At 48.2% G+C, this 12,229-nt stretch overlaps 1 protein-coding gene across 5 annotated transcripts in view; it reads left to right on the forward strand.

Moving 5' to 3' along the window:
• The window catches only part of VSIG4 (V-set and immunoglobulin domain containing 4), a 179,226-nt gene that overhangs the window by 46,396 nt on the left and 120,601 nt on the right, over nucleotides 1-12,229 (forward strand). For all 5 annotated transcript variants that reach the window (XM_068249669.1, XM_068249672.1, XM_068249673.1 and 2 more), the window contains one exon: nucleotides 6,662-6,709. In XM_068249669.1, coding sequence (XP_068105770.1) covers nucleotides 6,662-6,709 — 48 coding nt within the window. The remainder of the gene's footprint in view (nucleotides 1-6,661; nucleotides 6,710-12,229) is intronic.

The following is a 12,229-nucleotide window of genomic DNA, read 5'->3' on the forward strand; positions in this document are numbered from 1 at the left end:
CACACTTATTGTACAATTTACAGAGGCGCCAAAAGTATAAAAGTAGGATAAAATGTTTTAAAAGAGAACAATGGGGGGTTAGTGGTGGACTTACCTCCCCAAAATAGACAAAGAAAAATGTTGCTTAATTCAACAAAAGCAATTTATTTACATACTCCGAATAGATGCAACGCGTTTTGTGGGCACATCCCACTTCATCAGGCAATAAAATTGGAGTGCAATCGATTCATACGTTCTCAGTACAAGCTTAGTGCTAAGCTTGTACTGAGAACATATGAGTCAATTGTACTACAGTTTTATTGCCTGATGAAGTGGGATGTGTCCAAGAAATGCATTGCATCTATCTGGAGTATGTAAATAAATCGCTTTTGTTTGAATTAAGCAACATTTTTCTGTGTCTATTTTGGGGAGGTAAGTCCACCACTAACTGTTCTCTTTTAAAACATTTTATCCTACTTTTATAATTTTGGCGCTTCTGTACAACTGTACAAAACATTAATGTAGCTCCCAATGTTCACACGCTTTCCCTTGCCTAACCCTTTCTTAGCCTGGGGCCCATCTTGCCAGGGTCATAAAACAAGTGTGGACATCATAATCTTCACAACCATAACAAGTGTAGCCATAAAAACATCTTATCTGAAGGTCTGACCTCTTTATCAGAGGTAGTGTTGTAGTAGTTGAGGCCCCCTTTCAGCTCTGGGCCCCCGCAGGGGCTGCTCCCCTGAAGTTACACCCCTGCCCACAATAGCCTGATTCAAAAGATGAGGATGCAAGGCCTGGGGGAAATTTTGTGCACGCAGATAAAGGAAAACTGTTTGCAGCAGCAGGGCAGGATTTACCATAAGGCATTGTACGCACGTGCCCTACAGGCACCTGATGATAGAATGGCAGCTCACCATGCTCTTCAAGTGCCTCTCTCCCTCCTTCCCTATGTAGAGTCCTGAGCAGAGTGTAAATGAGAGGTTACTCACCCGGGTCTCGGCATTCCACAGATGAGATCTCTCTTTAGACAGGGCAACTTAGTACTGAGGGTACCTCTGGCTACCTAATATTAAGGGGCACCTGTAGCTACCTATAGCGGGCAGGGGAAGTAGGGGAGAGGTGACTGTTGGGCCAGTCAGCACACTTGCGGTGTGGTTTGGTGGGAGTTTGTAGGTTCATGGAGGGCGAGATCTAGGGTGCCAGGATGTTGGCACTTACCAGCTGGTAAGTGTCACTTACCAGCTGTGGAGTATGAGTCTAGGTTTTTCTTCCAGTGCATCTCTGACATCCCTTTAAATGTGCTGCAGCCACTAGTGGGAGCTCTTCTGTATGTCAGAATACAGATTTTCACATCTAAAGGGATCCAGAAAAGCCCACAAAAATGTCACCTTCCTCTGCTCTGATATAGTGAAAAACCTGCTGTAATCCCTATCAAATCAGCTGAGAAACTGGGCTGTGTGGCTCTCCCTATTGGCTGCCTGGCTCTCTCTAAAGGCTGTCTTATCAAGTTACCGCACAGAGAGCATGGAAAAAGTAAGTTACCAGCTGCTCTGAGCTGGCAAAAAATATCAAACACTTTTGCTCGATTTACCTAAATTCTTGCCATTTCGCACAAGTCAGTAATTTACCTCACTACTCAGTAACTCTAATTTTCAGTGCAGTAACAGGTTTAGTGAATTGGAATTAGGGAAGATGATTGGTAAAATCAGCTGTTTTTGGCATTACCGAATGCAGTAATGTTTAGTGAATTGAGGCTTATATGTGAATTCCTTATTGTTGCTACTAAAAGCAGGCTTATACGAAACGTTCAGTAGACTAGTTTAAGCTTCTAAATAGAGATGGCTCGAACTGCGAACTTCCGGGGGTTCGCGATTGCGGAGAACCGCAAACTTTTCCGGAAGTTCGGTTCGCCGCCATAATGCACCATTAGGGTCAATTTTCACCCGCTACATCACAGTCAGCAGGCACATTGTAGCCAATCAGGCTACACTCCCTCCTGGAGCCCCACCCCTTATAAAAGGTAGGCATCGCCGGCCCTTTTACTTACTCGTGTGCCTGCAGTAATTAGAGAAGGGATAGCTGCTGCAGAGTCTCATAGGGAAAGCTTAGTTAGGCTCTTGTAGGCTTGTTAGCTTGCTCCTTGCTGATTCTTATTGCTAAAATAGCACCCCACAACAGCTCTTTTGAGAGCTAATCTTGTTCTTGTGATCTATTTTTTTTTCTGTGTGTCCCACTGACACTTGTGTTGCATAGAGAGCCTTGATAATTCATACTGAGTGTGTGCCACTGCCAGGCCCAACACATTCAGTGACTACCTGTGTGTGTGACAGGTGCACATTGTAATACCCATCACTGCATATACCTACCTACCTGTTGTTCACAGTGCACCCACCTACCTATGTGAGTTGAGCGCACGCAGTGTCACTGTGCCTGTCTGCTACCTGTCTGTGTGTGACAGGTGCACATTGTAATACCCATCACTGCATATACCTACCTACCTGTTGTTCACAGTGCACCCACCTACCTACGTGAGTTGAGTGCACGCAGTGTCACTGTGCCTGTCCGCTACCTGTCTGTGTGTGACAGGTGCACATTGTAATACCCATTACTGCATATACCTACCTACCTGTTGTTCACAGTGCACTCTCCTACCTACGTGGTTGAGCGCATGCAATGTCACTGTGCCTGTCCACTACCTGTCTGTGTGTGAAAGGTGCACATTATAATACCCATCACTGCATATACCTACCTGTTGTGTTCAGTGCACCCACCTACCTACGTGAGTGCACGCAGTGTGATATACCACTCCGTGCATACCTGTTAACTGCACTTGTGTGACTGCACATTGTAATAATCAAGTCAGTGCATACCTTTTACTTCATCCCCCCCGATATGGACACAACGGACAAAACAGGTAGAGGCCAGAGGAAGGCCACCCGGCAGGTCTGTGCAAGGTCGTGTTGATGTGATTTCGTGAGGCCCCGGCCCAAAAGTACAATGCTCAGAAGAAGGCACGTCCCATCAACTCCCAAGATTGTCAGGACGTGGTTGACTATTTAACACAGAACACCTCATCTTCCGCAGCCACCAGCGCTACTACAAGCACCACATCCACAGCATTTGACACTTCGCAGGAGTTAATTGGTGGGGAATTAACTGATTCACAGCCATTATTGTTATAACCAGATGAAAGCGCTAAGCAAGTTACACCACCTCATACGTCTGAGTTAGGCGGCCACACTATGGACGTATCGTGTGAGGAGGAGGATGATGAAGTACCTGTTGTTGGTGCATTTTTGGAGGTCACTGAGGCAAGCGAAGCTGGGCAGGATGATTATGATGATTATGATGATACGGATCCCACATGGGTTCCTAAGCAACAAGATGACCAAGAGGACAGTTCAGAGGGGGAGTCAGAGAGGAGTAGGAGGAGACGAGTTCCTGAAAGAAGCAGGAGGAGCTCGTCATTAGAAACAGCTGGTTGCAGTGTCTGGCGCCATGTATCGCCACCTATGTACAGCCAGCCAACATATCCTTCAATGTCAGCTGCTGATGCCACCATAGTGCCATCACCCCAGGGGGGCTCAGCGGTTTGGAAATTTTTTAATGTGTCTGCCTCAGATCAAAGCAATGCCATCTGTTCTCTCTGCCTCCAAAAATTGAGCCGTGATAAGGCCAACACTCACGTAGGGACAAGTGCCTTACGAAGGCACATGGAGAAAAGGAGCAAACTGCAATGGGAAGAGCACCTGAGCAAAAGCAGCACACGAAGGAAAAGCCACCCTCCTTCTCCTCTTCCTCCTTCAGGTGCAGCATCTTCAGCTGCTTTCTCCCTTGCACCTTCACAGCCACCCTCCTCCACTCCGCCTCTGCCCTTCAGCGGTTCCTGCTCCTCTGCCCACAGCAGCCAGGTGTCCATGAAGGAAGTCTGAGCGGAAGAAGCCAATTTCTGCCAGTCACCCCCTTGTCCGGCATCTGACAGCTGGCGTGGCGGAACTGTTAGCTCGCCAGCTGTTACCATACCAGCTGGTGGACTCTGAGGCTTTCCGTAAATTTGTGGCCATTGGGACACCGCAGTGGAAGATGCCAGGCCGCAATTATTTCTCTAAAAAGGCAATACCCAAACTGTACCGTGAAGTTGAGAAGCAAGTGGTGTCATCTCTGGCACTCAGCGCTGGGTCAAGGGTCCACCTGACCACGGATGCCTGGTCTGCCAAGCACGGTCAGGGCAGGTACATAACTTACACAGTCCATTGGGTCAACCTGGTGACCAATGGCAAGCATGGAGTACATGGCTGTGCAGCGGACCAACTTTTGACACCTCCACGGCTTGCAGGCAGGACTCCTGTCACCTCCTCTCCTCCTGCTACATCCTCTTCGCTGTCGTCCTCCTCCTTGGCTGGGTGGCAGTTCAACTCTACTGGTGCTGTGATCGCCTCTCCAGCTACACAGCCCCTTCTCCCCAGGGCCTATGCTGCATGCCAGGTACGACGGTGTCACACCATCTTAGACATGTCTTGCCTCAAAGCGGAGAGTCACACTGGAGCAGCTATCCAGACTGCTCTTAACAAACAGGTGGATCAGTGGCTGACCCTGCACCAGCTGGAGATCGGCAAGGTGGTGTGTGACAATGGCAGCAATCTCCCTTCCGCATTGAATTTGGGAAAGCTGACACATGTACTCTGCATGGCACATGTGCTCAATCTAGTCATTGAAAGAATTGTGTCAAAGTACCCAGGCTTAGAGGATGTCCTAAAGCAGGCCAGGACATTCAGCGGAGAAACAACTTGCCACTGAGACGCTTGATATGTGATAGCCCAACTCGCTGGAATTTGACTCTGGTTATGTTCTCTCACCTGCTACAACAGGAGAAAGCCATCACCCAGTACCTGTACAATTACAGTAAAAGGACACAATCTGGGGAGATGGGGATGTTCTGGCCCAACAACTGGACACTGATGCAAAATGCATGCAGGCTCATGCGGCCGTTTGGGGAGGTGACCAACCTAGTGAGTCACAGTGAAGGCACCATCAGCGACTTGATCCCGTACGCTTACTTCCTGCAGCGTGCCGTGCGTAGAGTGGTGGATCAAGCTGTGGAGGAGTGTGAACAGGAACAGTTATGGCAGGAACAGTTGTGGGAGCAATTTTCAGCAGAATCAGATGTTTCCTCAACACCTGCGGCAGCACAGAGGGGGGAGGAGGAGGAAGAGTCGTGTGGGGAAGAGGAGTCAGACTCGGATGATGAGGAAGGTGTTTCTTTGGAGGAGGAGGCGGCGGCAGAAGAACAACCGCAGCAGGCATCGCAGGGGGCTTGTGCTGCTCGACGTTCCCATGGTATTGTTCATGGTTGGCGGGAGGAGGAGGACTTACCTGACGTCACTGAGGAAGAGCAAGAGGAGATGGATAGTACATCTGGATCCAACTTTGTGCAGATGGCATCTTTCTGGCAAAAATGTACGCATTGAACCAGTAATGCGTAAAAATGTATGTGTTAATGTTCCTGCACTAGCGGGAATGCGTAAAAATGTACGCAATGCGGCCCGCCGACCTCTGAGGTCGGCAAGCTGCCAGCAGGGGACTGGAGCAGCAGTGAGTGACTACGAGGGCACAGGATGGCTGCATGGGGCTGGTAGAAGCCCCAGGTAAGTGAAACTCATTTTTTTATTTTGCTTGAACCTTCCCTTTAAGCTCAAATTGCAGAGAAACCATAAAATTGGATTTCACAAGTTACAGAGTCTTGCGGTGAAATATCAGCAAGAAGAGGAAGCTATACAGGCTACTCCTTTCCAGAGAAATGTTCAAGTACCTAATCTACCAGTCCGGGTCCAGAAGGAACTTCGTAAAGGGGAAATAGAGACTTTGACTGTGGCTGTTCAACAATTGACTGAGGAATGTGAGAGATCGCGGAAAAGCCGTCGCATGTACTGGCAGTAAGACGGCTGTTTCCGCGTCCAACACGGCGGTTTGCACACAGCAGCGTGCGTCTGGTGTGGCTGGGTCTGTTAGTTCACACAGATGGATGGAGAGCTACGCGCGCGCCAGAAGTCAGGACCGATCAGCTGATTCCTGATGGACTCCTGATTGGCTGAGTGGCTCGGGCGGGGCGGCAGAGTCCTGCAACTATATATACAGCTTGCTTGCCAGTTGCTGGTTGGCTGCCATTGCGAACACTTACGTGGAAGCATTCAGACTATGGTCAGATCCTATAGTGTGTTTGAGCCAGGAGGACCTGGGAATTCACACTGAGCCAGATTACTTCTGATTATCATTTGTGTTATACTCCAGACTAGTTCCAGGGTGCTGAGACCACGGACCTCGCACCCAAGACTAGGGAACTGTATTATCATTTGTGTTATACTCCAGACTAGTTCCAGGGTGCTGAGACCACGGACCTCGCACCCAAGACTAGGGAACTGTATTATCTTTGTGTTATACTCCAGACTAATTCTATGGTGCTGAGACCACGGACCTCGCACCCAAGACTAGGGAACTGTATTATCATTTGTGTTATTCTCCAGACCTGCTTGTGACGCCCATCTTCCAGGGGTCACTAGCTTATTACCGTATGTTTTTCAGTGTCCTTCGATGTATGTGTACTACATTATGTATAATATACAGTATTTTACTCATGATATTACAGTATCATATACCATTTACGTTCTTTTTATTCTTTCAGAGAAACCTCCCCCCGATGTCACATCTGCAAAACCTCACATGACAACCTGTAAGTGGCTTTATACATATTTTCCATTTGAAAAAAAGGAAAACAAGTCCTGATTAGAGAGTATATGGGGAAGACAAAAATGACAAATCTAAATAACAAATCTCTAAAAGAGATCATTCACATTACTATTATTGTGTTTCATTGATTTTTCAGTCAGTCTAAAACAGTCAGATATGGAAATAGATACTGGTCCCTCAACTTATGTATGCAAAAATATGGAAATGGTAACTACAGCTGAAAGAAAAGGATCCGCCCCAATGTATTGTTTCCCCAAAAATAAGACAGTATCTTATATACATTTTTGCTCCAAATGTTGTACTAAGGCTTATTTTCAGTGGATGTCTTATATTTCTATGAACACACAAGTTCCTGTGCTGTGTGTTCTCCTGCCTTCCCCACTGTGCCACCTCTTCCTTTGCTGGATCCACCTCTTGCGTGCCTCTGTGTACCTTTAGTGTCCTCCTGGTGTCCTCCTCTGTACCCATGTCCTCCTCTAGCCCCTAAACTCCTGTGTAACATGTAACTCTATGTCCTCTTGGTATCCCCTATGTACTCCAATGTCCCCATGCATCCTCTTCTTCCCTCCAGCTCCAAGCTGCTGTGTCCCTGATCTTCAGCCATGGGGAAGAAGTACGGTAACTCGTGTTTCTACTGGAGCCGATGATCTCGTAGGTGGGACCATGGCTCTGTTATTGGGCTGATGACTGCACTTGCTGAGTAGCAAAAAGTGCAGTGATTGCCCAATGACAGAGCCTTAGTCCTGCCCGTTAGACCATTGTCTCCAATGGAAACACGAGTTGCCATACTTTTTCCCCTTACTGCAGCTAGGGCTTAATTTCTGGGTAAGGCTTATATTTCGAGCATGCTTGCACTTCCTGCTAGGGCTTACTTTCAGGGCATATCTTAATTTCAGGGAAAGAGGGTAGACAGTATCAAAGAGATTAAATATTTTAAAGGTGCAAAATGTTCTACCTAGGTGAAATTTACTTTGGCAGTGTCAAAATAATAGTGCTAGAGTAGAAAAAATAAACATAACATTATTGGTTAGCAATATTTCCTTATTTTATTATGTTAGCACGGTGCATGTGTAGATGCTGCACAGTTGATATTGTCATGTGCACAGGGTATTGGTTAAGGGCCTGAGCCCACTAACGCAGTTGTGCGCACTTGCGTCTGCTTTTCAGAAACACATCAATGTTACAGATGCTAAAAAGCGGACACAACTGCGTACAACTGCGCTCAACTGCGTTAGTGGGCTCAGGCCCTAAGACATTAAGTGAAGCTGTGAAATGGCAGCTTCAGCCAGCCCAGTCATAAGTGGCTAGAGATGGCTCAAACCTCCAATTTTTGGTTTGCAAACCTTGAACGCAAACCTCTGCAAACTTTCGCAAACCGCAATAGACTTCAATGGGGAGGCCAACTTTGAAAACTAGAAACTTTTATGCTGGCCACAAAAGTGATGGAAAAGATGTTTCCAGGGGGTCTAACATCTGAGTTTTTGCATGGCGGAGTGGAATATACACCAAAAGTCCTGGAGAAAAAATCTGGATTTGACGATCAGCAACATTTTAAGGGCAGAAATCACATTGCATGCTAAATTGGAGGCCTAAAGTGCTTTAAAACATCTTGCATGTGTATACATCAATCAGGGAGTGTAATTAGAGCACTGCTTCACACTGACAGACCAAACTCACTGTGTAACGCACTGCAAACAGCTGTTTGTGTAGTGAAGGCCGTGCTGGACCGGTGAGCACCACGGGGGGAGTGCAGGCCATGGCAGTTTTCAAACCCATATGGTCACCGGGCTGAGGTAGCTCAATGACAGAACAACAGTGACTATCCAGCTGATCGAATTTGGTCTGTCCACAATGAAGCAACAACCTTATTATCTTGGGTGTGCCCCCCCCCCCCAAGAGACCCTCATAGCCGGCGGTTATTGCTTCATTGTGATACGCACCTTCACCGTGGCAAGGTAACGATCACGAAGGGGAATTGACACATGTACGCGCCTTTTGTTTTGTTGCTGCAGCTGCGGTGTAGCCAGAAAAATTAGGCAGGCATGTACATGCACCAGAAAAATTATTATAGCGGCTGCTGCTTGCTGTCTACATCCACACTTAAGGCCAGGTAGTCCGCTACCTGCCAGTCGAGGCGTTGGTGGAGGGTGGATCCGGAAGGGCTAAAGTGAGACATTGGACTAAAGAATGTCCACATGTCCGACATCACCATGAGACCGCCAGAGCATCCTGTCCTTGCCTGCGTGGCACCTTTATTCCGTTGTGCTGTGACATCACCCTTAAACACACAGTAAAGCATAGTTGCCAGCTTGTTCTGCAAGTGCTGGCAACGCTATTAGACCCTCAGTATAGGTACAAAGTGGCAGAGATGTTTCCAAATCACCAGAAGGCCTTCTGGTGATTTGGAAACATCTCTGCCACTTTGTACCTATACTGAGGGTCTAATAGCGTGGCCACCCAGTACAGCTCATTCCCTTGAGTTATTTTTTTATACGGGGGTCCCTCAACAGGCTGGACAGCATGAAAGATGCTATCTGCACAAATTTGGATGCAGACGTACTATCTATCTCCTCTTGCTCTTCCTCAGTGATGTCAGGTAAGTTCTCCTCCTCCAGCCAGCCACGAACAATACCACAATAAATTTGAGCAGCACGAGCCTCTTGCGACACCTGCTGCAGTTGTTATTTCGCCTTTTCCTCCTCCTCCTCCAAAAAAACACCTTCCTCATCATCTGACTCCTCTTCCCCACACGACTCTTCCTCCTCCTCCCCCCTCTGTGCTGCCGCAGGTGTTGAGGAATCTTCTGCTTCTGCTGAGAATTGATCCCACAACTTTTCCTCCTGTTCCTGTACATGCTCCTCCACAGCTTGATCCACCACTCTACGCACGGCACGCTCCAGGAAGAAAGCATATGGGATCAAGTCGCTAATGGTGCCTTCACTGCGACTTACCAGGTTTGTCACCTCCTCAAACGGCCGCATGAGCCTGCAGGCATTTCGCATGAGTGTCCAGTACTTCGGCCAGAACATCCCCATCTCCCCCGAGCATGTCCTTTGACTGTAGTTGTAGTGATACTGTTTGATGGCTTTCTCCTGTTGTAGCAGGTGGTTGAACATCAGGAGCGTTGAATTCCAGCGAGTCAGGCTATCGCAAATCAACCGTCTCACCGGCAATTTGTTTCTCCGCTGCATATCGGCAAAGCATGCCATGGCCGTGCAAGACCGCCTAAAATGCCCACACACCTTCCTGGACTGCTTCAAGACATCCTGTAAGCCTGGGTACTTCGACACAAATCTCTGAATTATGAGATTCAGCACATGGGCCATGCATGTGTCAACCTTCCCAAATTCAAAGCCGAAATGAGATTGTTGCCGTTGTCACGTTGCTGATCTCCAGTTGGTGAGGGGTCAGCCACTGATCCACCTGTTTGTTCAGAGCAGCCAGGAGAGCTGCTCCAGTGTGACTCTTCGCTTTGAGGCAAGGAATAAGATAAGATGGTGTGACACCGTCGTACCTGGCATGCAGCATAGGCCCTGAGGAGCTGGGGCTGTGTAGCTGGAGAGGCGATCGCAGCACCAGTAGAGTTGAACTGCCACTCAGCCAAGGAGTAGGAGGAGGACGACAGCAAAGAGGATGTAGTAGGAGGAGTAGGAGGAGAAGGAGAGAAGGTGGCAGCAGGGCTGCCTGCAAGCCGTGGAGGTGTCACAACTAGGTCTGCTGCGCAGCCACGTACTCCCTGCTTGCCAGCGGTCACCAGGTTGACCCAATGGGCTGTGTAAGTAATGTACCTGCCCTGACTGTGCTTGGCAGACCAGGCATCGGTGGTCAGATGGACCCTTGACCCAACGCTGTGTGCCAGAGATGACACCATTTGACTCTCAGCTTCACGGTACAGTTTGGGTATCACCTTTTTAGAGAAATAATTGTGGCCTGGTATCTTCCACTGCGGTGTCCCAATGGCCACAAATTTACGGAAGGCCTCAGAGTCCACCAGCTGGTATGGTAACAGCTAGCGAGCTAACAGTTCCACCAAGCCAGCTGTCAGACGCTGGGCAAGGGGGTGACTGGAAGACATTGGCTTCTTCCGCTCAAAGATTTCCCTCACGGACACCTGACTGCTGCTGTGGGCAGAGGAGCAGTACACCAGTACCGACAAGGTAAATACATTCAAAACATCAGGTTGATATTAATAACATTGCATAATCTAGTTTTAAACTCAGACTACTATCAGCATTGATCTTAAATTATAAATTATGTCACAAATGTTAATGGTATTGGTGTTTTCCCATTCAATAAAGCTACTGATATTTGTCAGCCAAAGTTATGTTAATAAATAGATGGTAACATTAAGAGTATGCGTCAATCTTGGACTATGGTAACAGCTGGCGGGCTAACAGTTCCGCCAAGCCAGCTGTCAGACACTGGGCAAAGGGGTGACTGGCAGACATTGGCTTCTTCCGCTCAAAGATTTCCCTCACGGACACCTGGCTGCTGCTGTGGGCAGAGGAGCAGGAACCGCTCAAGGTAAGAGGCGGAGTGGAGGAGGGTGGCTGTGATTGGGAAGGTGCAGGGGAGAAAGCGACTGAAGATGATGCACCTGAAGGAGGAAGAGGAGAAGGAGGGTGGCTTTGCTTTTGTGTGCTGCTTTTCCTCAAGTGGTCTTCCCATTGCAGTTTGTGCCTTTTCTCCATGTCTCTTTCGTAAGGCAGTTGTCCCTGCGCGACTGTTGGCCTTTCCACAGCTCAATTTTTGGCGTCAGAGAGAACAGATGGCATTGCTCTGATTTGAGGCAGACACACAAAAAAATGTCCACACCGCTGAGCCCAGGGGTGATGGCACTATGGTGGCATCAGCAGCTGACGTTGAAGGGCATGTTGGCTGGCTGTCCATAGGTGGCGATACATGGTGCCGGACACTGCCACCAGCTGTTTCTGACGAAGAGCTCCCCCTGCTTCTTTCAGGAACTCATCTCCTCCTACTCCTCTCTGACTCCCACTCTAAACTGTCTGTTCATCTCCTCTATCATTACTCATACAATGTGCAGTCACACGGGTGCAGTGAAAGAAATGCAGTGACTGGTATTACAATACAATGTGCAGCTGTCACACAGGTGCAGTTAACAGGTATGCACGGACTGGTATATTACACAACATGCGGTCACACAGGTACTGTGAACAATTATGCAATGAGTAGTATTACTAATGTGCAGCTGTCACACACACAGGTGCCTTCAACAGGTGCAGCAACTGACTGGTATATAACACTGCGTGCGCTCACGTAGGTAGGTAGGTGCACTGAACAGGTGGGTATGCAGTGAATAGTATTACAAATGTGCAGCTGTCGCACACACAGGTACCGTCAACAGGTGCAGCGACTGACTGGTATATAACACTGCATGCGCTTACGTAGGTAGGTAGGTGCACTGAACAGGTGGGTATGCAGTGATTGATATTACAAATGTGCAGCTGTCACACACACAGGTACCGTCAACAGGTGCAGTGAC

Source organism: Hyperolius riggenbachi, chromosome 8 (assembly GCF_040937935.1).
Source record: "Hyperolius riggenbachi isolate aHypRig1 chromosome 8, aHypRig1.pri, whole genome shotgun sequence".
NCBI classification, from domain to species: Eukaryota; Metazoa; Chordata; class Amphibia; order Anura; family Hyperoliidae; genus Hyperolius; species Hyperolius riggenbachi.